This window comes from Canis lupus, chromosome X (assembly GCF_003254725.2).
Source record: "Canis lupus dingo isolate Sandy chromosome X, ASM325472v2, whole genome shotgun sequence".
NCBI classification, from domain to species: Eukaryota; Metazoa; Chordata; class Mammalia; order Carnivora; family Canidae; genus Canis; species Canis lupus.
The window spans coordinates 14,371,237-14,397,575 of record NC_064281.1 but is presented as its reverse complement, the minus strand read 5'-3'; the positions used below and the strand labels follow the sequence as shown (position 1 = coordinate 14,397,575).

General features: G+C 39.1%; 1 protein-coding gene across 10 annotated transcripts in view; it reads left to right on the top strand.

Annotated features, from left to right (window-relative positions):
- Window positions 1-196: 196 nt before the first annotated feature.
- SCML2 (Scm polycomb group protein like 2) overlaps window positions 197-26,339 on the top strand; it is a 100,038-nt gene continuing 73,895 nt past the window's right edge. For 2 of the 10 annotated variants that reach the window (XM_025437864.3, XM_035711365.2), the window contains exons 1-2: window positions 237-305; window positions 22,888-22,933. In XM_025437864.3, coding sequence (XP_025293649.1) covers window positions 22,912-22,933 — 22 coding nt within the window. In that variant the 5' untranslated portion in view covers window positions 237-305; window positions 22,888-22,911. Of the gene's footprint in view, window positions 306-4,737; window positions 4,784-22,887; window positions 22,934-26,339 lie in introns of those variants that run through there. The other 8 variants (XM_049107581.1, XM_049107580.1, XM_035711363.2 and 5 more) reach the window with 7 other exon arrangements.

Sequence of the window (26,339 nt, the reverse complement as noted above, 5' to 3'; positions counted from 1 at the left end):
GAGGATGGAGGAAAAGTAGCAAGGGCTTTCCTGGGCTCGCAGCGTCTCGCCCCCGCCGCCGCTCGCGCCGCCTTCCGCCCGCGCCCCCAGTCCGGGCCCCGCACGCGGCCGCGGTCGTAGGGCGTGCTTGCGGCAACCGCAGGGCACGCGGGCCGGCCGGGGCGGGGGCGGGGCGGCGGTGGCGGTTGCGGGGCATGCGCGGCTCCGCGCGCGGCTTCTCAAACATGGCGGCGGCGGTGTGAAGACCGGTACCAGTTCGCGGGACCCGTGTGACATTTTCGCTCCTGTGGCGGACGAGACCCGAGGTACGTGGCGACTCCGGGCCCCGTGAGGACCAGAGAGGCGGAGCCGTGGCATCCGGCCTCTGGTCGTTGTCCGCGGGCGGGCGGGTGGCCGGGAGCCCTTCGCGGCGCGTCCCGCGCGAGTAACGCCCCCTTAACTGCCCCGCCGGGTCCGGCCTTAGCTCGACCGTGGCCCACCTTGGGCAGCCTCTTCCCGGAGGCCGGGGCTCCCCTGCCCCACTTAGCGCCCCCCGCGACGCCCCACAGCTGCTTTTGCGCAGCCCCTCGCTTTTCCCCGGGGCCCCGTCGCGGTTCACTGGCCCATCCCTCGCGCGGCGTTTGGTTGCCGTGTTGCTCTCGAGCGGCCCCCGGGCCCGAAGCGCGGACAGCACCCTCCTGAGCATCCTCTTGCTGTGGGTGGAGCTGGGCTGGGGGGGCCGATCTGCGCCCCGGGGCAGCGCCGGTAGGCGGTGGGGCTGAGGGGCAGGGATGACTTTGCGTGGTCTGGGCTGAAACCCACCCGGTTGCCTTCTGTGGACTTTTGAGATAACTTTTGGAGTTTGGGAGGGAAACGTTAGCCCGGAAGGATGCGCCTGTGGCTTAGCGCGGGCTCCGGTCCCGCTGCCAGGTGCTCGTCGGACTTGCGCCCCGGGACTCTGGGAGGGTGGTGGGGGCCGCCGGTGGCTCGTGCTTGGGGGGGGAATTGGGGCTGGAGGGCGCTGCCCTCTTGCGTGTGTGTTGGAGGTGGCGGTGGAGAGCGGGGCTCTAACTCTCCGGTGGAGCGGCAGGGCGGCCGCTGTACTCTCGCGGCTTGACCTGGTCTAAGGACCATTGGTGCCTTTAAGGGACAGCCTTCTTGCTCTTTCCACCTGACTAGTGGTTGTGCTGCATCCCCGTGTAAATCGCCAGAGGGAGAGCGAGCAGGCGAATGTCATAGATTTTGAGCCTTGAGGTTATACATAGCTTTGCGGTCTGTAATTTGCCCTCCCTGGGCCCCCAAATGTTTGGCCAGCGCCAGTATTTACAAATCCTCGCTTAAGACTATTGATGTTTTTAAAGGTTGTGATACATTGGTCATTCATTACAAAGTGTGATTGTAAGTTGAAATTAGTTTTTATTTTGAAGAGTTAGATTAGCTTTGATGATTTAAGTGTTAAGGTGACGTTAGGATATCTCTGGAAAGTGAATGGATCTGTTCGTAGGGGGAAAGTAAGGCACGGAAAGTGAATACTTAAGATCATATGGTTTGCAAGTTTGTCAGAGATAGTTTTATCAAAACAACTGCAGATGCTGCTGCATTTCTAATGCTTCCAGGGCTATTCATATTTCTGTTTTGGGGAAAGAGTATTATAAGATGTATAACGTTTATGGAGTACAACTTCCTATGACAAGTTAATTGTATTATAACAATAGTTCATAGATTGATTTAATTCTTTTCAATAGCAGTGCTTGTGGATGTTCTTCAATAATCACAATTTTGCCTTTCTAGCCATTCTTAATTACTCATTAAAGAACGTATTTCCAAACGATGAGTGTTGTGTGTTTTTTTTCCAGCCTGTGGTTTTGTGTATTTAATGAGAGGGATGCAAAAATAAGCTTTCTGTAAAAAGTCCAGTTGGGATTTTGAGAAAGGAGTGAAATTATGAGCACTCACCTGATGCTTTGTATTTGTTTGGCTGTGGTTTTAGCCACAGTCTTCAAAAAAGTCTGAAAGATACTTTCAAAAAGTTAAACATTTAAAACAGCTTTGAAATTTTTGAAGGGGTATCATATATATCACAGCCTTATAAGTTTAAGGATGTATGCTTGTTTCCTTTAGAGAACCTGATTTGTTTTGAAATTGTTTGGAAAAAAGGATGAATGTAACTGAACTACTTTATGTGTGAGGTTGCTTTAAAGCTAATGATGTCATGATATGTACAAAAATCATTGGAGTCAGTCTTAAAGAGGTGGTATCAGTTTTTCTCATGAGGCGATAGATCAGTCTTTTTGTTTCAGTCAATACATATTCATTAAGTGCCTCTGCTGTCTGTAGTATGGAGTTTAGTTCAAGGTGCATTTATTTAGAGGCTGTGAGTGTTGGCTTCTGGGTGTTTAAGTGTGCACACCAGTAGTTTATTCCTGAAATTTCAAAGTTATAGCTAAGAAAATCAATACGAATGTAAAACAAATAGTTATTTTATTTCAAGGGCAAATTCAAGGAGTTGGAATTTTGGTTATAATTCTCTAAACAAAATTCTGGGTGTAACTGAATTATTTCTGACTTGTGTGGTACTTTGTGCCTCTTTATGATTAAATAAAGCTGTACATTTTTATGGGATTATTTTCTAAGTCAAACAGATAAACATACTGGTTAGGCTTGGGAAGAAAAATGAATTATTGGTATAAATTGAAATCTCTGTGTGCTCTGGAGTCTTTTTTAATGCTAAATAACTTTGCTTTTACGACTAAGTAGTGTAGTTTGTGACTAAATATTAACTGATAGTTTAGAGCACTTTCTTTTTAAAAAATGTTTCAGGAATCTCTGAGCTCAAAAGTAACAAGGGTTATGATGGCCAGCTATAAGCCAGATGTGACTCTCATTTTCTTTTGGGTTTGTTCCTTTTTAGCTGCCTGCCTGTTCCTCCCAGATGCTTCCTATCTCCCCTCTTCCTGCCCCCCGTTCCCTTTGCTGTTGGTGTCTGTTTCCGCATCACTGAAATGGTCAGGGTAATCCTGTGCTGCCTCACCAAGAAATAATTGATGATAGTAAAGTGCCTTGAAAAGGCTGAGTAAATACCTAGTCTTTTGAATGAAAATGATGTCCCTTGTTCCATTTAAGGAAAATCCAAATCCCAATTTTAGTTTGAGCTCTTGGGGCGATGGGTAGAGAGGGAGGGAGGAGGAAAATTTCACTTGAATATTTTATTGCCCCTCTCTTTGGGTTAATAGAAATGATTGTTGTAACTTTAGTAACTAACACTGGAGGATGCAAGGGATCCTCTACTATTAAAGTTATTAATCGCCTCTAGTCTTCCCCCCCCCCCCCCCCAGGTTACCCTGTCTGCTCCACCTTTCCCCCTTTATGCCAGCTCTATTCTGATTCCAGCTGTGAATGGAAATCTGAGGTCATTTTCTCTTTCAGTTCACCTCTCTGGGAGTTTCTTTGTCTCCTCATAGTCATATTCCTGGTTTTTAGGATATGCAAGATATGAACAAAATGAGCTCTGCCAGCCATCAGGGTTAGAGCTATTGAGGCTGTGGTTGTGAATATAGGTCTGACATTGCCAGGAGATGTTTTGCAGCTTGGAGTGAGCAAATCAGGCACCCCTAAGAATTTTAAGAACATTATTCATGTCTGAAAATTACTACAAAATATCTTAGGATTTGAAGTGATTGTTAATTTCAGGAACCAAAAACCTGGAAATTTTGAAAATGGCAGATGTTGATGATTTTGAAAGAAAAAGTTCACCCTTCCCTGGGTTAGGGTCTTAATATTTGTGATCCTTTTGTCTTAGGGAAATAGATGAAAAAAAACCTGCTGTTTATCTGATGTTAGAATGGGCTGATATAATTTAGTGGTAAGTGTTCCAGGCTCTAACTAGTTTGGGCACTGGTTACTCTAAGTATGGAAATGCCTTTACTATAGTGATAACATCTCATTTTTAAAAAGATAACAGAGGTGATGGTTCTTTAAAGCCAGATAACTTGAGAAAAATTTTAGAAACTAAGATTTGGAGTGTGTGTGTGTGTGTGTGTGTATTATATATATATATATATATATATATATATATATATATATATATATTCTTTGCTTTTCATTTCATGAGTAAAGCATTTTTGCTTGTTTTGTCTTTATGTTGTCTAATTTAAGTAAACGTTGGCCACCTTGGAAGTAATAATATGAGTGATTTTTTTTTTTATGCTGAATGGTTTCTACTAAACATATATCCCTAAACCTTTTCCCTACTTTCATTTTTTGGGCATATAGTGGAAAGGTTTTGACATAAAAATGAGGATGTCTTATTGCATGACACGTGAAAGATTTGAGAATCTGCTAAGCAGTTTATATGAGGATACTATTCAATTTAATTTTATACTCATCTCCCTAACTAAGCTAGATGAATTCCTTATTTAACCAAAGAGGGGGAACAAAAGAAATAAGCTTTTTTATGAGTAAAGAGCTGGGAAACATTTGAAGATAGCATTTGACTACGTACTACTTGTGACCTGTGTTTATGGCTGTGGCTCTGCCCCTTCCTAAGTTTATAGGAGCAAATTGTTGTAAGAGCGGAAAGAAAGTGCCCACCTTTTGTGGTAATGTGCTATTGTAAACTTCAGAAGGGACAGATGTATTGCAATTCTAGGGCATACCTTTAGGATACTTTCTTTTCTCAGGGAAAGGTTGGTGGGACTCTCTTTGCTTCTTGTCTTTCGAATACATATTTAATTTTTCTCAACCTCTGTTTCTCATAAGGATTAACTGGTGCAGAATTCCAGTCATAAAGAGCTTCGTTTGCTTGGTATGTACGTTGTAGCCTTGGCATAGTCTTTTAAATTCAATATGTGTATTGAAAGAGTTCTTATTTTCTTTATCATTTGGTCACTTTTCTCACCTTTCATCATTTTTAGGTAATTTAAGATTTTGATCATATATGTAGTTTTAAGGTAACTGTGGTTGAATCACATGTGTTTTTTTCTGTTATCTTGCTTCTCTGTACAGTTGTAAACATGCTTTTTACTGTGAAACTGTTGTTTTTTTTTCTTTCATTTGAAAGATTTAAAGTATTATTTGGATTATTTCTCAATATAAATGTTTTTTGAAAAATAATGATCAGTATTATCTTAATTTTTTATTAACTTGGTAGAGTTTCATAAATCTGTTCAAATGGAGCACATTATCTTTGATAGTTATTAAAAGAATTAAAATGCAGTACTTGATACTGGTAAGTACCTTTAAATATTGCTTTGTTTTATTATTATTTTTTATTTTTTTATTTTTTTAAATATTGCTTTGTTTTAGATTAGAAACTCTGATTTGAGAATTTCTTGAGTTGAGATTTTGAGAGGTTTCAGAAATACTTAATGAATAATTTACTGACACCTGCCTCACATTTTAAGTATTGTCAGGGATGTTTAGTTTTCTGGTCACTTCAGACTGGTTTATTGCATGCTTTTCTGTAGTCTGTTGTCTAGCAGGGATTGTTGTTGTCATCATTTCCATTATTTCTTGTAGGGCTGGTGTTAGAAACCATAAATCTAGACTGCTGTGATAATAGGAACAGGCTGTAACCTGACCCAGTTCTTTTGTCAAAATGTCGCACCGAGAGCTGCCTGTAGTAAATTGACATGCCCTGCTATTAACTTCAGTCCTCCGCAAATGTCGGTGGGCAGCAGGTCTTTGGGCAATTAGCCTGTGGCTGTGCTTTAAAACCTTAGGAATTTACAACTATAAACTGGGATTTTGGCAACCCTTGACTTGTCTTTCATTTATCTGTTTTCTGACATAACATACTTAAGTAAATGCATAGCTTTCAGATAAATTATTTTAAGATTGTAAGTATTTTAACTTGTAAGCTATAATTTTTGAAGTAAATTAAAAATTCTTAAAAATAGTTATTTTCTTCTTGGGTTGTTTTGAAACAGAAAAAGATTAATTTATAACTTTTTTGGGGTAGACTTTACTAAAGTATAATTAAAATTGCTCCTCTAGAAACCTTAATTTCCTCCAGGAGGCTAGATTTGATAAATCTTCACTACCAAAAATGTTCATTCTTAATATTGATATTCACGATTCAAAGATGGAATTTTATTTTTAAAGGTAATTACAACATTATAATTCAGAGGTTTTTTTATGATTTATAGAGATATCAGAAAATGGGAAATTTATTTATTTGAGTGAATTGAGTAGGTGTTTGTGAGATCTTTAAGTAATGAATCATGTCCAATTCCAACAAGTTTTATATGGCTATATGATGGATATATATACTTTTTCTGTCCTGTATTAGGATAATCACCATTACCAGAAACAAAAAAAAAAGTTGAGAAAGTTAAAAGAGCCAGCTACTCTTTGTCGAAGGAAAATATATAGCTATAATATAGCTATAATGTATTTCATTTAAATCAGTATGAGTTTTTGCATTTAGGTATAAATGTGAAATACTTTTTACAACCAAAGTAATAAACTATTTTCAAGTCAAAATGAAAAACTTAAAGGTGCTATCTTAGTGCAGTTAACTCAGACCTCCCTATCATCATCTTATATATTGACTGGGCAGCAGAGAAGAGCTTTTTTGTTCGTTACGCAGTTTTGAAAACAGTGTCTTTATAACAAGATAGACTAAAAAAGAAAAGTTTTACTTATCCTCTTTCAGTAGTATTTTCTGCTGAATTATGTGTGTGTATAACTTTATCACTTAGTCCAACATTTTCTTTAAAACTACCAACAAGCATATTTGAACCTCTCCTGGCCTTGAAATTTCTTATACTATTGATATACTCAAGGGAATAAAGGGAATATAATGAAATATTTATGCAACCAAGTTATTTTATGTGTAGTGACTGTGTCTTTTCCTTTTTGTGTGTGTGAATATTGGTTTAAAGCATGTGTTTTAATTCCAACTGTAATGTAATTGGAATGTATAAACTGAATTCTGGTACAGCATATATTCCTACCTATTCTCCCTGAAAAACCCATTTACAATAGTGATCAATTTATACTGGGGCCTGTCTTTTTGAGACCTCGAACATCCTGGAAATCAAATTCAGAGTAAAAAATTAAAGGTTTATCAGATGTTGGGGAGAGGATAGATGTGGGGAGTAGGGGACTGTCTCATATCTTACCGAATTTTCTCCTTGGCCCATTGACCTAGACTTGTGTAAATTAAACCATAGCAGATTAAACATTGCAGGAAGGAACAGAGAAGAACAATAACAGCCAGCTCCCCCCCCCCATTTTTTAAAAACCACAATGTTCTGGGACTATATGGTTTAGGTATAAGTAGCCAGTAGCACAGCAGATTATATTTACTCATTTAGCAAACATTTGGGGGGGCCCTACATGTGATAGACACTGTGGATAGATACTGGAGAATACAAAGATGAACCAGACACAATACTGCCCCTAAAAGCTTATTTCTGCCAAGGGAGATAAGGCATGTACACAAACACAATAGAAGAAATTTTAGCAAAAATGGTTGAGAATTCAAGGACCTACGTCCAGTCTAACTTGGTGATCTTGTGCAGATCTTTGAGCCTCAATATTCTTAACTTTCAAATGAACATTAATAACTAACAACCGTACAGGTTTGTAATAGGCTTTAGATAAGAAAAATGTATATAAAGGCCCTAGTAGGATACCAGATATTTAGCAAGAGTTCAATAAGTGACACCTCATAGTATTTGTTATTGCCATTTTATCCCTACTGTCATTAAACCCTAGGGACCATAATTTTTATCTTCTCATGATTCACTCATGGATCCATTCTATGGACAGTGTATTGAAACTGTCTTTTTGGTGCCTTAACAGACTTAGGTTTGAATCATTTTTCTTTTACTGCCAGCTTTCTGATCTTCAAGAATCAGCAGAACTTGGTAATTGATAAGAAACTGGACAAAGGAAGAAGAGAATCAAAGATGACTTCTAATTCAGAAAGATTGGGTATTAGTCATGTTTATTAAAAAAGGAAGCAGAGGAAGAGTCACTTATTTTGGAAGGCAAAAGAGTGATTTCTTTCTTTCTTTTTAAGATTTTATTTATTCATGAGAGACACACAGAGAGAGGCAGAGACATAGGCAGAGGGAAAAGCAGGCTCCCTGTAGGGAGCCTGATGTGGGACTCGATCCCATGACCCTTGGATCATTACCTGAGCCAAAGGCAGATGCTCAATCACTGAGCCACCCAGGCGCCCCTAAATATGTAGTCTTTGTAGTGGTTGTGAGGCATTTAGACTGACATTCAATAGGCTATACTAGAAATTTTGGAGGGAGACTGAGGCTAGAAATACTGATATAGGAGTTATCCACAGAGGGATGTTGCATCACGATAGACTAGAATGAGATTCTAGACTCTAAAATTACTAGAATCTAGAGGAATAGAGTGAGTGACTACAGAAGATCAATGGCTAGGAAAGGAGGAAGAAGTAGAGAGGGATAAGAGAGGTAGGGCAAACCAGAGAACCTGAGGCTCAGAGACAAGAGGAGCTTGGAATGAGGGGTGTAAAACACTGAAACACTGAAACGGGGTATGATGCCTGGGAGGTAATTATGGTTTTGGGAAGTACTTCTGAGGAAAGAAGAAAGATTGCACAAAGTAAAGTATCCCAGCAACTCTTTGTATTTTGAATGTTGTTATATTTATTACCAAAATCTTAGTCATCAGGAAAAGGTTAGTCTGGTAAATATATATTCGAGAATCTTTTCTTCAGGATGCCCAGGTGGCTCAGTGTTTGAGTGCCTGCCTTTGGCTCAGGGTGTGGTCCCGGAGTCCTGGGATCAAGTCCCACATCAGGCTCCCGGAGTCCTGGGATCAAGTCCCACATCAGGCTCCCTACGGAGAGCCTGCTTCTCCCTCTGCCTATGTCTCTGCCTCTCTCTCTCTGTGTCTCTCATGAATAAATACATTAAAAAATCTTAAAAAAAAAAAAAGAATCTTTTCCTCACCGATAAAAATATGATGTTGTCTCAATTTAAGGTCACTTTACTCCTTCAAAAAATGTGTATTTTAATATTTGCCAAATGAGAGGTTCAGCAAACAAGTCTAATAATAAATGCTTAAGTTTGGACATTACATATTTCTGCATATGGGACTTCTGTCTGGGAAATAACCAGCAAACTTTGCTGCTGATGTGGGAACAAATTTATCTTTTTCAGTTTAACATCTGTATTTTGTTTTTTTTTAATACCTTCTTAGGTTGAGATTCTGTATAAGTCCATCCATTTTATAACCTCTGACCAATGGCCTAAAGTTGAAAAGGGCCCTGGGAGATTTCTTTCTTGTCAGACTTGTTAAGTTCCTGTCCTTGTCAGAATGTTTACCCTAATTGACCCTTCAGATAGTGGTCTCTAATTAGAGACTCAAGGTGTATTACCTTGTCTTCAAAACAAAACAAAATGGAAAAGCAAAACAAATAACCTGAAACAAACAAGTTATGGAAAGGCCCTTGTAATCTTCAAATTATAGACCCATTAACTTGATAAAAATAGTTCTTTAAAACTCTTTCTCCAAAAAAAAAAAAAAAAAAAACAACCCAGAATTTTCCTCAGGATCATGTAAGATCAATGGGAATTTTAAGTTTAATAATTCCACTATTAATCATTGTTTAATCCTACTGAGAAAATGACTGAAGACAATGCAGGAATTTTCAAAGCATTTGTTGATCTCTTATCAGCTCTTAATTCTATAACAAGATACAATCTTCCAAACAAATGGTTTTGTAAAGATCCCAGAATATCAATGCTTGTTCAAAGTCTGCTAAATACAGTAGCTAGATTTCATGTAACTGTGGTATGTTGGTAAAGGAAATGTCAGTGTCAGACACTTATTAAATAGTTTTAACATACTAACTTTTCTTGTGGCTGATTTATATATGAAAAAAAATTAAAAAAATTTTTTTAACACCATGAAGTTGCTTCTTATATGCATTCAGTGAAGGAGCTTCTCTATATCCTGGCAAAAACAAAACAAAGTGTTTAGTTTTTTTTCTTGCCCAAATTTTCTCTCTCATATGATGTGGAGAATTACTTTGGGAGTCTTACTTGAGTCTTTCTTAAAAGTGCTGAAGCAGTTCAAATTATATTGAGAGCAAAATTAAGCTTTTCTGTTGTTTCTGTGTAGACGATGACTGTGTAAGATACGTTTTTATTTCTAAAAGAATGTTAGGTTCTTAATTTTTTCCAGAAAGACAGCAGCTGTGCTATCTGCATATCTGGTATGTAAGTCCTATAGATATGTTCTTAGATGCACAGCATATCTTTATTTGAGGCACTGGGGATTCAACTATGAATTGATGCTAGTAGTATTTACCAGTGGATCATGCTCTATTCCTTTGACTTCTATAATCTCTACCTTTGTATTGTGACAAAAGACATAGGTGAATTACAGTGTAAAGCTGGGGCATTTTCAGAGGGACAATAGAACTTTTTATGTTTTCTCAAATTATACTCAAAGATAGTTTGTTAAATTAACCAGTATTCCTTTACATCAGGATCTGTACATATTCCTCCTAGTACTCAGTCCTAGGAAAGTGTTTATTTTTCCCATTGAATTTGTATGTATTTTTATCTTGTAGTGAAGCTTATATGGACCAGAGAGAAATTAACCATTCAGGTTGAGTACTCTTATTTTCCAACTGGTACATTTTTATTTGTACCTTTTTTTTTTAAGGGTGGGGAGGGCCAGGAGAGAGAATCCCAAGCAGGACCCATGCCCAGCGCAGAGCCCAACACAGGGCTGGATCTCACCACCCTGCAATCATGAACAGAACCAAAATAAAGGGTTGGTTGCTTAACCTACTGAGCCACCCAGGTGCCCTGGTGTTTATCCCTTTTTAGATTACAAAATAAGCACTAATTTTTCAAAAGCACTGTTTTAAGTGCTAATCTTGAGAATAGTGAGGTTTTTTTTTTTTTGTGAGTTTTTCCTTATGGCATGAACTTTTGTTTTTTAATTTTTTTTATTTTTAAAAAAGATTTTATTTATTTATTCATGAGAGAGAGAGAGAGAGAGAGAGGGGCAGAGACACAGGCAGAGGGAGAAGCAGGCTCCATGCAGGGAGCCCGATGTGGGACTCGATCCCAGATCTCCAGGATCACACCCTGGGCTGAAGGTGGCGCTAAACCACTGAGCCACCTGGGCTGCCCAGGCATGAACTTTTAAAAGGCATTTAATATTGTCCAGTTTTAATTTTAGCTAAATGTGTTGGTTTTATGAGTTATAATATGGGAAGAATTTTATTGAAAGATTATTGATATATGGAATTTGGAAAGTGTATATTTAAAAGTGATTCAAATGTGTATTACATATGGATTTACGTATGTGATTTTTAACAATTGAAAGGATATATGCCAGATGGTTAACAGCAGGTATTGTTTGATGGTAGGATTATAGGTGATTTTCCCCCCCTTATCTGTCTTCTAATTTTTTTGGGGGGATGATGAGCATGTAAAAAAAATAATAACCGATTTTAGTTTCTAGGAGTCCACAAAGGCCATTTTGGTTCACAAAGGGCCAAAAGCTATTTTCAGTACTCAAAACCCCTAAAGGAAATTCATGAATAGTTAGGACTCAAAGTTGTCCAACACAGGGTGACATCAAGTTTCTTTTGGCTTTAGCTAGAATGTATGTTTTCTGATAATGCTGGTTAGTAGATGGTAGCTATTTTCTTTGGTAATTATGTGTCTAGGCATTATAGAAAGCATGTATTTATATATTTATTTGCTTATTACTGCTTAATTTAAGAGTGACTTAAATATAGTGTTTCTGTTTCTTGAAACAACACCTTTTTGGTCTATACTTCAGAAGAGAATAATTAAGTAATGCTCAGGAATCAAAGAAGGATCATAGTGTCATTTTGTAACATAATTAATGTTAAGTGTTAATGCTGAAACTGTCTCATCTCAGGCAATTTTAATTAGGACAGATGAGGTGGGATAGAAGTCAGTCTTTGAACTTCCATTTATTTATGATACTATGCTTGGTGCTCTACCTACACTATCTCATTTTAATTTTCATGACGACACTATGAAGTGTAAGTGGTATTAGCCTTACTTTACGCAAGGGAAAACCAAGATGAAGTAACTTGTGATAGTTTTAAGCACTCGAAATATTTCTATGTAATTCATATAGCTACCACTAACCATTGCAGCATAAGTTGTTTAAGAATATATAATTTGTGGGACACCTGGATGGCTCACTTGGTTAAGTGTCTGTCCTTGGCTCAGGTCATGATCCCAGGGTCCTGGGATCAAGCCCTACATCAGGCTCCCTGCTAAGTGGGGAGCCTGCTTCTCCTTCTCGCTCTGCCCCTCCCCCTGCTTGTGCATGCTTGTGGGCGCACGCTCTCTCTCCCTGCACTCTCTCAAATAAATAAAATCTTAAAAAATATGTATATAATTTGTTAATCATATGCTACAGGCCAGCATTGAGTACAGAGCTGCTGCTTTTTTTTTTTTTTTTTTTTTTTTTTTTTTAATTCATGAGAGACAGAGAGAGGCAAAGGGAGAAGCAGACTCCCCATGGGGAGCCTGATGTGGGACTCCATCCCAGGACCCTGGGGTCATACTGACTGAGCCACCTAGGTGCCCCACTTTCTTTTATTATTTAATTCATACTGTTGTAAAATGTTCAAATAATGCATAAAAATAAAGGGAAGAAAATTAAGGTCACCTAAAATATCACCACCCTGTGAGATAAAAAAAGGAAGATCACTGAAATATTTTTGTATTACTTTATGCAAACTTGCATACAATTTTATACAAATAGGATAATATCATGCAAGATGTATTCATAAAACACACCCCCTTCCCTTTAGGACACACTATCATCTTTATCTTCCTGGGTAAACCTTATTAATAACCTGTTAAGGGCAGCCTGGGTGGCTCAGCAGTTTAGCGCCGCCTTCAGCCCAGGGCCTGATCCTGGAGACCGGGGATCCAGTCCCATGTCAGGCTCCCTGCCTGGAGCCTGCTTCTCCCTCTGCCTGTGCCTCTGCCTCTCTCTCTCTCTCTCTCTCTCTCTCTCTCTCTGTGTCTCTCATGAATAAATAAATAAAATCTTTAAAAAAAAATAACCTGTTAAGTGTTCTGTATTTCTCTCCATGCTTAAATAATCTTTTACTCATTTAACCATATGCAAACCTATACATTTATATGTTTATAGTGAAAATTTTAGTCACTATCAGTGAACATTTGAGAACTTTTTAAAGCGCAAGTCTTTGTGCTAGCTGTGGGTGAGCTACAAGAAAGAATAATGTGTGGCCTATATTCTCAATCACTTAATATGTGAGAAGAGATGAGTAGGTAAACAACTTGTATTTTACAAGATGTGTCTTGATATGTGGTAAATGTTGGGTGAAGACACAGTCTGAGAACCTTGCAGGGGAGCTTCCATAGGGCAGAAGCTTGCCTTCTTGTTGATTCATATGGGCATAAGCTCCTGACACGTGGGATTATGCTCACTTGTCAGTAAATAAGTGTCTGTAAATAAAGTCATGTGTTCAAGTGAAACAAAAAAAATATTCTGTTGATTGGTTTAAATGGGTTATAATTTGAGATCTGTTGAGAGAAGCAGTTTGTGTATTTGCTTTATTTCTTTGGCATGGAATTATCCCTTCTCCCATTAGGGAATTACATTTTTTTTCCTTTAAAGTTTGGGTATTTTGTAAGGAGGAGGATGTAATATTTTGCTATATGATTCATGGCATTTTTAAAAAAGATGTTATTTATTTATTCATGAGAGACACACAGAGAGAGAGGGGCAGAGACACAGGCAAAGGGGGAAGCAGGCTCCATGCAGGGAGCCTGATGTGGGACTCGATTCTGGGACCCCACGATCATGCCCTGGGCTGAAGGCAGGCGCTAAACTGCTGGGCCACCCAGGGATCCTATGCATGGCATTTTGAAGTTTAAGATAGCTTAAGTAAGTAGTACTTTCTAATACAGAAGTTATTATTTGCTCAAAAGTAAGCTTAAGGGGTGCCTGAGTGGCTTAGTCTGTTAAGTGGTAGACTCTTGATTTCGGCTCAGGTCATGATCTTGGGGTCCTGGAATTGAGCTCCATGTTGGGCTTTGCACTCATTGGGGAGTCTGCTTGAGTATTCTCTCACTCTCTGTCCCTTTGTCCCTCTCCCTGCTCACAGTCTGTCTTTCTCTAAAATAAATAAATAATTTTTTTTAAAAAGTAAGCTTAAGCATTCACTTGATTTTACATCTAGTGCCTAGATTGAATGAGAGTTTACACATTTGCATTGTGCCTGGGTGGCTCAGTTGGTTGAGTATCCCACTTTTGTGTTTGGCTCATGTCATGATCTCAGAGTCATTCAGAATGAGCCCCACATCATGCTCCACACTAGGGGTGGAGCCTGCTCAAGATTCTTTCTTCCTCTGTCCTTCCCTAACCACTCCACCCCCTGCGCCCTTTCTTTCTCTCTCTTTAAAGATTTTATTTATTTATGTGTGAGAGAGAAAAAGCACAGTGGAGAGAGGGAGAGGGAGAAGCAGACTCCCTACTGGGCAGGAATTCCCTCCCCCCAACATAGGGCTTGATTCCAGGACTCTGGGGTCATGACCTGAGCTGAAGTTAGCAGCTTAATCGGCTGAGCCACCCAGGCATTCCCCTCTCTCTCTCTTAGAAAAAGAAAAAAGAATTTATGCATTTGCATATGCCAAATATAAACCTTTGATAGTAGAAGTATTAGGGAGAATCAGGAGGGAAAAACAAATCAATGAAATATATGAATTTCAGAATATTTGAAAAGAAATATTTTATTAAAGATTGGTAGATACTCAAGTATTCAGTTTGAATCTACCTTGTGTTTAGCACTGTTCTGGGTGCTGTGGAATATATATAAAGGAAATAAAAACAGGACCAGGGTCACATTTTCTGTCTCTTTAAAAAATATATTTATTTATTTTAGAGAGACAGAATGTGTGTGCACCCTTGAACACAGAGGAGTGAGTGGCAGAGGGAGAGGGAGAGAGAATCTCCAGCCGACTTGGTCCTTAGCACAGAGCCCCATATGGAACTTGATCTCATGACCCTGAGCTCAAGATGTGAGCCAAAACCAAGAGTCCATTGCTTAACTGGCTGTGCCATCCAGGTGCCCCAGGTCATATTCTCTTAAAGGGAAGACTATTTCATTTAATATTACTGGCATAGTGAAACATGGAAACTACATAGCTTAAGAGGGAAAGCAATAAAAGTTGTCTATAGTGAAAGAAGAATGTTTAGGACAAATAATTTTAATTTTATTGTGACCCTGAAAGAATCCTTAAATTACCAAGCTCACATTTTAAAAATTTTATTTCATTTTATTTCCTTTCATTTTTTTTTTATTGGTGTTCAATTTACTAACATACAGAATAACACCCAGTGTTTCCTTTCAAATATAGTTAATATACAGTGTTATATTAGTGTCAGGTGTACAATATAGTGATTCCGCAGTTCCATACATCACCCAGTGCTCATCATGACAAGTGCACTCCTTAATCCCCTTCACCTATTCACTCATCCCCCTACCCACCTCCCCTCTGGTAACCTTCAGTTTGTTCTTTATGGTTAAGAGAGTCTGAATGGTGTCTTCAAACAACTCACTGCACTTTAACACCATGAGGACTGAAAGGGAAAGCTTATTGAGTCACTGACTCGTGCCCTCATAAACAGTTCGAGTTCTTTTTGTGTATCGAAGGCTTTATTTGGCATGACTTTGGACTTCACAAGAGATACATCTGCTCACTGGTGTTGAGTGACTATGATAATTGAAAAGGAAAAGTTTCCAAACTCTGAAAGAGTTGATCTTATCTAATATGGCTAATCTCAAACTAAAGGGATCTGGAATTCTTCTTGTCTTTATCTGGGGATAAGTGGTGTTTATTTTATTCCTTGGTCTGCGGTTGTACCTTTAAAATAAGTGGTTTGGATTCCAAAGCACTGATTTTGAAGTTAAGAGTGTTTGCATTGTTGGGACGCCTGGGTGGCTCAGTGGTTGAGCATCTGTCTTTGGCTCAGGTTGTGATCCCCGGGTGTCCGGGGACCAAGTCTCACATCCGGCTCCCTGCAGGGGACCTGCTTCTCCCTCTGCCTATGTCTCTGCCTCTCTCTGTTTCTCATGAATAAATAATACAATAAAATCTTAAAAAAAAAAGGATTTTTGCATTGCATTTAACTCTAAGAAAGTTCTGTCTTTACTTATTTTATACCCACCAGCAGAGTATGAGAGTTCTAGTTGTTCCATATCCTTATCAACATTTGGTATTGTCAGTCTTTTTAATTTTAGCCATTTATGTAATGGTATCTCATTGTGGTTTTAATTTGTGTTTCCTCAAGTACTAATGATGGTGAGCATCGTTTCACATGCTTGTTGGCCATTTGTGTATCTTCTTTAGCAAAGGCACCATTCAAATCTTTTGCCAATTGTGTTTTTTTAAAAGATTTTATTTATTGTTTACTTGAGAGAGAGAGAGAGAGAAAGAGAGAGAAAGAGAGAGAGAGAGAGAGAATAAGTGGGGGGAGGGGCAAAGAGAGAGAGAGAGAAGCGGACTCCTTGCTGAGCAGGGAGCCCAATGTGGGACTCAATCCTAGGACCCTGGGATCATGATCTGAGCCAAAGGCAGATGCCTAAGCGACTGAGCCACCCAGGCACCCCCAATTATGGTTTTATAGGGCTGTTTACCATTTAAAAATTGAGTTCTTTATGAATTGAGTAAGAGTTCTTTATGTATTCTGGATCTTTTATTGGATACATATTTTGCAAATATTTTTTCCCATTCTGTGGCTTATCCTTTTCTCAACAGTATCATTTGAAGAGCAGTTGTTTTGATAAAATCCAGTATATCAGTTTTTTCTCTGGTGTGTTGTGCTTCTCTGTGTCATATTTAAGAAGTCATAGCCTAACTTAGAGTCAGTCACAAGGTCTCTGTGTTTTCTTCTAGAAGTTTTATAGTTGGAGGCTTTGCATTTAGATTTATGATCTTTATTGAGATAATTTTTGTGTATTAACTTTTTTTTTGCAAATTATGCCTTTATTTTATTAAAAAAGCTTTATTCATGGTGATGTTTTTTATTAGAGTAAGAGAAAAATGGAAGACATCCTTAATGCATATAAATAAGGACTTAGAGAATTTACTTAGGTAAATTATGGTACAGCCACATCATAGAATATGAAAAGGAAATGTCCAGATGTAAAAAATAAGGAGAGATAAGCACTTGAGTTGATTTCTTTTGATTTGCAAATATAGTCTATTTATTTATTAATTTTTTAAATTGGAGTTCAATTTGCCAACATAAAGCATATCACCCAGTGCTCATCCTATCAAGTGCCCCCATCAGTGCCTGTCACCCAGTCACCCCATCCTCCTGCCCACCTCCCCTTTCATTACCCCTTGTTCATTTCCCAGAGTTAGGTGTCTCTCCTGTTCTGTCTCCCTCACTGATATTTCCCACTCATTTTCTCTCCTTTCCCCTTCATTCCCTTTCACCATTTTTTATATTCCCCAAATGAATGAGACCATATAATGTTTGTCCTTCTCTGATTGACTTATTTACTCAGCATAATACCCTCCAGTTCCATCCTCGTTGAAGCAAATGGTGGGTATTTGTTGTTTCTAATGGCTGAGGAATATTCCATTATATACATAGACCACAGCTTCTTTATCCATTCATCTTTTGATGGACACCGAGGCTCCTTCCACAGTTTGGCTATTGTGGACATTGCTGCTATAAACATCTGGGTGCAGGTGTCCCGGCGACTCGCTGCATCTGTATCTTAGGGGAAAATCCCCAGCAGTGTAATTGCTGGGTCGTAGGGCAGATCTATTTTTAACTCTTGGAGGAACCTCCACACAGTTTTCCACAGTGGCTGCACCAGTTCCCATTCCCACCAACAGTGCAGGAGGGTTCCCCTTTCTCCACATCCTCTCCAACATTTGTTGTTTCCTGCCTTGTTCATTTTCCCCATTCTCACTGGTGTGAGGTGGTATCTCATGGCGGTTTTGATTTGTATTTCCCTGATGGCCGGTGATGCGGAGCATTTTCTCATGTGCTTGTTGGCCATGTGTATGTCTTCCTCTGTGAGATTTCTGTTCATGTCTTTTGTCCATTTCAGGATTGGATTGTTTGTTTTCTGAGTGTTGAGTTTAGTAAGTTCTTTATAGATCTTGGATACTAGCCTTTTATCTGATAGGTCATTTGCAAATATATTCTCCCATTCTGTAGGTTGTCTTTTAGTTTTGTGGACTGTTTCTTTTGCTGTGCAGAAGCTTTTTATCTTGATGAAGTCCCAATAGTTCATTTTTGCTTTTGTTTCTCTTGCTTTCATGGATGAATCTTGCAAGAAGTTGCTGTGGCCAAGTTCAAAAAGGGTGTTGCCTGTGTTCTCCTCTAGGATTTTGATGGAATCTTGTCTCACATTTAGATCTTTCATCCATTTTTAGTTTATCTTTGTGTATGGTGTAAGAGAATGGTCTAGTTTCATTCTTCTGCACTTGGCTGTTCAATTTTCCCAGCACTTGGCTGTCCTTTCTCCAGTGGATGGTCTTTCCTGCTTTGACGAATATTAGTTGACCATAGAGTTGAGGGCCTATTTCTGGGTATTTTTAAAATACTTATTAGAGAGAGAGAGAGAGAGAGAGAGAGAGAGAGAAATATACGTGCATACGCACAAACTGGATGAGGGGCAGAGGGAGGAGCAGGGAGCCTGATGTAGGGCTTGACCATGACCTGAGCCGAGGGCAGATGCTTTACCGACTGAGTCACCCAGGTGCCCCTGTGTATTAACTTCTGTAGTAAGTGTTGTTTTTCATTTTTTTTGTACATGAAAATGTTCCAGTACCATTTGTTAAAAAAAAGAAAAAAAACCCCCAAACTGTCCGTTCTTCATTAAATTACCTTGGCGCTTGTATTGAAAATCTTTTTTGTATGTGGGTGTGTGTATGTGTTGAAAATCTAAAAAAAAAGAAAAAGAAAAAGAAAGAAAAAGAAAATCTATTCACCATATATATGTGCATCTTTCAGGACTTTATTCTGTGTCCTTGGTGTATATGTCAGTCCTTGTGCAATATCACTCTATCTTGATTAAATATTGCCTTTGGATAAATTATTAAATCCAGTTTATTAATATTTTCTTTTATGGTTAGTACATTTCTATGTCTATCTAAGAAATTTGTGTGCATGGTACATGGATTTGTTTATTTAAGTCTTCAAAGATTTACTTTTAATCATCTCTATACATATATCTTCACCTTCTAGAATTACAAGATTACTTATTCAACTAATGGGAGCAACTGATAACACTTGAGATCAAGAATTCAGTTATGGTTGAGAGATTTGAGAGAAGGGCATAGAAACCTAGGTATACCTTTGATGTGTGACCCATCCCTCAGTTTTTCAACTGAGCCCCTTTGTAAGTAGTGGGACTTATTTTAATGTAATAACAACTTTTTGCCCTCTGATTAGAGTTGGTCAGTGCCTTCACTCCTTCATCTCCCTTTACTTTCTGCTTCAATTCAGCACGTTCTATATATTTCATTTTGTCTTTTTCCTTTAGCCACTTGGCTGTGGTCTTTAATTGAAAACATCCTCACTCACAGTAGTATTGAATATTCAATTCATTTGATTTTTTTTAAAGATTTCATTTATTTATTTATTCATGAGAGACACACAGAGAGAGGCAGAGACACAGGCAGAGGGAGAAGCAGGCTCCATGCAGGGAGCCCGACGTGGTACTCGATCACAGGTCTCCCTGGGCTGAAGGCCTGCTAAACCACCGAGCCACCCGGGCTGCCCTCATTTGATTATTCTAATCTGACTTTCAGGGCTGATATCTCAAAAGGGGAGGTTGTGCTTTGTGAGTCATTTATGTATGTGGGTGGCTCCTGAAGGCATGGGTCCTGAGAGACTGCAGAGGGAGATGAGAGCCCAGAAGGAACCTGAGCAACTCTAGCATTTCATAATCAAGTAGAGGAGGCAGGAGCCTCTTTAGTGTCTGCTCATTTTGTGTCTTTTTTTTTCCTTTTTATTTATTTATTTATTTTTTATTTTGTGTCTTCAACCTGAAATTCCTTTCTTTGTCTTCTCTGCTTATTGAAATACTCATCTTTAAAGGATCAGTTCAAGTGCCACTCCTTTTGAAAAGGCTTCTTTTATATTCCCAGTTAATTGTGCTTTGTGTCTTTGCACAGAGCACCACTTTTACCTATCTTAATAGAGCTTGGGTTTTATCCTTTGTTCGGTATTTGTTAATATGTCTCTCTCACTAGATTTCCAAGTTCTTTTGTAGTAGACTGTGTATCTTCTATCTACAACAGCACCAAGCACATAGGAATTCTGTAAATATTTGTTAAATAAATGACTATATCACACCTGGAAACAGATGGTGGTAATGTAGAAAGGAACAAGAAAGGCTTTAGGAAAGTGGTGGGATTTATGTCATCTTAAAGGATGGATAGGATTTCAAGAAGCAGCAGAAGGAAGGGTATCTCATGCAGATAGAACAACATGATGAGTTTTGAGCTAGGCCACAGGATAGGTGTAGGTGGTAGATTCAGGTGGCTTTGAAATTGTGAGGGGCCTTAAATAGGCCCAGCAGAAAATTTTTTATTCAGTTTGGTAGTCAGTGAAATTACTGAAGCAGGTAGGTGGTTTGGGCAGAAAGTCCATATCTTTTTTTTTTTTTTTTAAAGATTTTATTTATTTGAGAGAGAGAGAGAGAGAGAGAATGCATGCACAGAAGCAGGAGGAGAAGCAGAGAGAGAAGCGGGCTCCCCGCTGAGCAGGGAGCCTGATGCAGGGCTTGAACCCAGGACCCTGGGACCATGATCTGAGCCGAAGGCAGACACTTAACTGACTGAGCCACCCAGGCACCCCAGCAACTTAGCCCATATCTGATATGTATTGAGTAGGTTGGAGAAAGACCCTTGTGGCAAGAGGAGTTAGGTGGCTACAGTATCAGGCCAGGCAGGAGCTAATGAGTGTATAAATCAGTGCCAGGGGAAAGAGAAATGAGAGAGTAAATGTTGGCTGAATATGTGAATGAAAGAAGAGAACCTCACACATTCAGTCATGCCTGGGGTTTTAAATGCCAAGTACCTAGAAGAGTAGTGTGTTGGTAGAAGAAACAAAAATGCCAGAAGGAGCAAGTTTTGAGGAGACGTTGGCTTGAATTTAAGTCTGTTAAGTCAGAGATACAGAAGGTGTTCTAGGTGGCGAAATGAATGTGTTCTCCATGGGCTTCCTTTATTTTAATTGTTTAGTTTTTATTTAAATTCAATTAGCCAACATATAGTACATCATTAGTTTTAGATGTAGTTTTCAGTAATTCATCAGTTGCATTTAATACCCCATGCTCATCCTATCATGTGCCCTTCTTAATGCCCATCAGCCAGTTATCCCATTTCTCCCCCGGCTTCAACAACCCTAAGATCACAGGCTTCCTTTATTTATTTATTTTTTTAAAAAGATTTTATTTTTTCATGAGAGACAGAGAGAGGGAGAGAGAGAGAGAGAGAGAGAGAGAGAGAGGCAGAGACACAGGCAGAAGGAGAAGCAGGCTCCATGCAGGGAGCCCAACATGGGACTTGATCCCGGGGCTCCAGGATCACGCCCTGGGCCGAAGGCGGTGCTAAACCGCTGAGCCACCCAGGCCGCCCCACAGCCTTCTTTTAAATAAGAAATTACCTTGCATTATACACATAATCATGGTCTGACCACAGGCACACCTGTGAGTAATGGGAGAATAATGAGAGGTGGATATTCTATTGCCATATTAAATATTTCTGTGTATATACCTCTTTTATAGAACTCATATTGTGTTTATTCATATGCCTGTTTCTGACTGGATGGAGCTGTTGGAGGACAAGGACAGTGTATTATTTATCGTTGTTGTAGATTGCCTGGCATATTGAGGACATACAGGAAAAGTTTGAGTTAATCAATTAGTGACTCACAATACATAGATCTTTGAACAAGTAATTGTCTTGTTAGAAGACTTGACTTTTGCAGTTTTTACAAGTTTTACCAACATGGTCATGACTCTTCTACCGCTCCATAATATGGGCTTAAGTGGGTTTTCGGATAGGCCTTGATTGAATCCCAACGCTACCAATTTACCATCTGCTCTTTTTAATTCATTTAACCATAAAAATTGACCCTTTTATTTTTTATTTTTTTAAGATTTTAAAAATTTATTTATTCATGAGAGACAGAGAGAGAGAGAGAGAGAGGCAGAGACACAGGCAGAGAGAGAAGCAGGCTCCACGCAGGGAGCCCAATGCGGGACTCGATCCCGGGACACCAGGACCATGCCCTGGGCCAAAGGCAGGCACCAAACTGCTGAGCTATCCAGGGATTCCCAAATTCACCCTTTTAAAGTGTTACAATTCAGTTGTTTTTAGTGTATTTACAAGGTTGTATAACTATCACCACTATCTAATTCCAGAATGTTTTTTTTTTTTAAGATTTTATTTATTTATTCATGAGAGACACAGAGAGAGAGGCAGAGATACAGACAGAGGGAGAAGCAGGCTCTGTGCTTGATCCCGGGTCTCTAGGATCAGGCCCTGTGCTGAAGGCGGTGCGAAACCGCTGAGCCACCCAGGCTGCTCCAGAATATCTTCATCACCCCAAAAAAGAGACATCTTACCCATACCCATTAGCAGTCACTCTCCCAGTCCCTCTTTTCCCAGCCTCTGTCAACTGCTAATCTTCTGAACTTTTTTTTTTAGAGGATACTCTTAATTTTTTTAAAATATTTTATTCATTTATTCATGAGAGACCGCTGAGCCACCTAGGGATCCCCCTGAACTTATTTTTATTCAAGGAAAGAAATAAACGATATAACTCTATAGCAGATTTCTAATAATAATACCCTTCAGAAATCTGCTAAAGGGAGGCATTAATTAATCTTTCTCCTTGTAGGAAAGAATACTAGAAAAGGATACCATGGGACGAACGGTGAATGAAGGTAAGATTTGCTTTCTAAACATAAGATTTTTAGTTATTCATTTGGAACGAATACCTTCTAGTAGACTGAACTTTTTGGAAAAAAAAAAGCCCTTTTAGGGCAGCCCAGGTGGCTCAGCGGTTTAGTGCAGCCTTCAGCCCAGGGTGTGACCCTGGAGACCCGGGATCGAGTCCCCACATCAGCCTCCCTGCGAGGGGCCTGCTTCTCCCTCTGCTTGTGTCTCTGCCTCTCTCTCTGTGTGTGTCTCTCATGAATGAATAAATAAATAAAATCTTTTAAAAAAAGTCCTTTTAGAAATAAAGTCATAGAAGATGTTAGGTGTTTAGAATTGTAATTTCAGAACTGAGTAGCTATTAAACATAATTTTGTCTTTCCTTCCTAGTTTTATAAGTGAGAAAACTCACACTCAGGGAGTTTAAGTGAACAGGTCATAAAATCTGTGACAGAGTCAAAATCAGAGTCCATGGGAGCCCCGGTGGCTCAGCGGTTTAGCGCCTCCTTCAGTCAAGGGCGTGGTCCTGGAGACGTGGGATCCTGCCTCTCTCTCCCTCTGTCTCTCTGTCTCTCTTATGAATAAATAAATAAAATCTTAAAAAAAAAATCAGAGTCCAGGGATCCCTGGGTGGCGCAGCGGTTTGGCGCCTGCCTTTGGCCCAGGGCGCGGTCCTGGAGACCCGGGATCGAATCCCACGTCGGGCTCCCGGTGCATGGAGCCTGCTTCTCCCTCTGCCTGTGTCTCTGCCTCTCTCTCTCTCTCACTGTGTGCCTATCATAAATAAATAAAAGTTTAAAAAAAAAATCAGAGTCCAGATCTGCTAGCCCTAATATGTTTGGTTAAAAAATGCTTCATCCTGGGGTGCCTGGGTAGTTAAGCATCTGACTCTTGATTTTGGCTCAGGTCATGATCTCAGGGTTTTGAGATAGAGCCTCGCATTGGGCTCTGTGCTGGGCATGGAGCCTGCTTAAGATTCTCTCTTCCCCCTCTCTTTTCCCTTTCCCCCTAAAAGAAAGAAAGAAAGAAACAAATAAATAAAAATAAAAAAAATGCTTCGTCTTGTCTTGCTTTAGTGAGAAGTCTGCTCACTGTCCCTTGAATATGCTGTACTCATTTGCACCCTCTGTTTTGAGTTGTATAGTTGATCCTTGAACAACATGGGTTTGAATTGCATGGGTCCACTTACGTGTGGATTTTTTTCTGATAAATATATTGGGAAATTTTTTGGAGATTTATGACAATTTGAAAAAACTTTCAAATGAACCATTTCTACACTATTAGTAGTTAAGATTTTGAGGAGTCAAAAGTTATTTGTGGATTTTCAACTGCAGGTGATGAGTATCCCTAACTCCCATGTTCTCAAGGGTCAACTAACTGTATTTTCTTTTCTATGATAGATTCTGCACACTTTTGGCATCCTAAATCCTGTTCTTTCAAGATCCAGTTCAAGTTCCGTGTCTCTTATGAGCTTTTCTGTGGCTGAATGCTGAATTTTGTCCTCTGCTGTTCCCAGTTTTGTCAAATGTTTATAGTTTGTGTAATCTTGTAACTAGATTCTCAGCTTCTCTAGAGCAGGACCATGCCTTTACAGTTTCATTTTCTTTCCTATTAGAAAATCTTACTGTAGAATTATTTAGTAAATATAAGTGTGTACTTTCTTTGTACTAGTCAAGTCATTAAATAGAAAGCAGCTTATATATCCGTCTCAAATGTTCACATATCTTGAGGAGGTACTGAGTCATAACCAGAAAGTAGATCTATTACCTTAAATTGTACACTTGGTATCATTCATAGATCCCTTCTTTGAGAAGCTTGTCATTTGACAACTTGGGCATCAATAAGGTAAAACAGTGATAGATTGTCAACACATTAAGTATGGTTAAATTCCTGAGTTCGTAATAACACAGCAAAACAAAACTGGTAATCTGTGGAGATTGCTTGGGATCCAACTCATTATTTTAAAAATTAGAAAGTAAAGGAAAAAAATAAAGTGTTGCTTGTGATTTTCCTATGTGATATGTACCTCAGGTAATTGAATTCATTGAAGAGGGGAGGTTTTTTCTATACAAGTTTTCTGGCTAATAAAGACAGGATGAAGGTGCCTGGGGTGGCTCAGTTGGTTAAGCTTCTGCCTTTGGCTCAGGTGATGATTCCAGGGTCCTGGGATCTAGTCCCACGTTGGGCTCCCTGCTCAGTGGGGAACCTGCTTCTTCCTCTTCCTTTGGCCCTCTTCCCTGCTCATGTGCACTCTCTTTCTCTCTCTCTCAAATAAATAAAGTCTGAAAAAACATAAAAACAGGATGATAAAATTAGGATACCTTCATTTTGTAACCGCTAATGAACTAATGGATCCAGGCAATAGCCATCCGTGGCTGCTTATATCACAAAAAGAAAGAGAACTAGATTATTAGGAGCCTCCTATGAGAAGTACACACCACCACCTGTGAAGTCACCATCTTTTCTCTCCCCCTCAAAAAAGCCAAACCTGAATGTGATTAAACTCTTCTGGATCAAAACACTAACACCTTATATTTAGAGAAAATATAAGGACCAAAAGAACTCTGCACCATAGGATCTAGTCCGTATAGTCCAGATTGTAAAACTAAACTGGCATCATCAGCATCAAAAAATTTCCAGAGGAAGGGAGAAGAGAAAGAAAAGGAAAAGGAGCCTATAAATATCAAAAGAGACTTAAGGCACATTATCCATTGCTATATATGGACTTTATTTGGGTCTTGATTCAAAGAGACACACTTAAAATAGGACATTTGGTGAAATATGAATACTGACTGCTTATTTGATGTTATTAAGGAATTATGGTTAATTTTTCAGCATAATATTATTTTAAAAAATTAATCATTTTATATATATATATATGGACAAAATGTGTTATTTGTAAATTCATAAGGTCTAGTGTTATTGGAGCTCCTCAACTTGGTACAGACAAAAATCTCTGCGTAGTCTTTTGAATCATGTTGTATTCCAGCTTCCTTCTTATGTTTTAAACTCTTAAAAGCGTGCAGTTTATTATTTTTTTTAATTTTAGAGAGGGGGAGAGGGGGGCAAGCTCCCTTTTGGGGCTTACATTTGAGTGGAATGAGACATACAGTAAATAAAATAAATGAGCAAATTGTAAGATACACAGTATGTTAGCGAAATTCTGTGTAGAAAATGAGGATATTAATTATAAAATTAAAACTGGGTCTTATTAGAAAATAGTTTGTAGGTTTTCTTTTTTTTAAGATTTATTTATTTGAGAGAGAGAGTGAGCGTGAATGGGGGAGGCACAGAGGGAGAGAATCTCAAGCAGACTCTCCACTGAGTGCAGAGCCTGATGCAGGACTCAATTCCACAGCCCATGAGATCATGATCTGAGCCAAAACCAAGAATCAGACATGCAACTGACTGAGC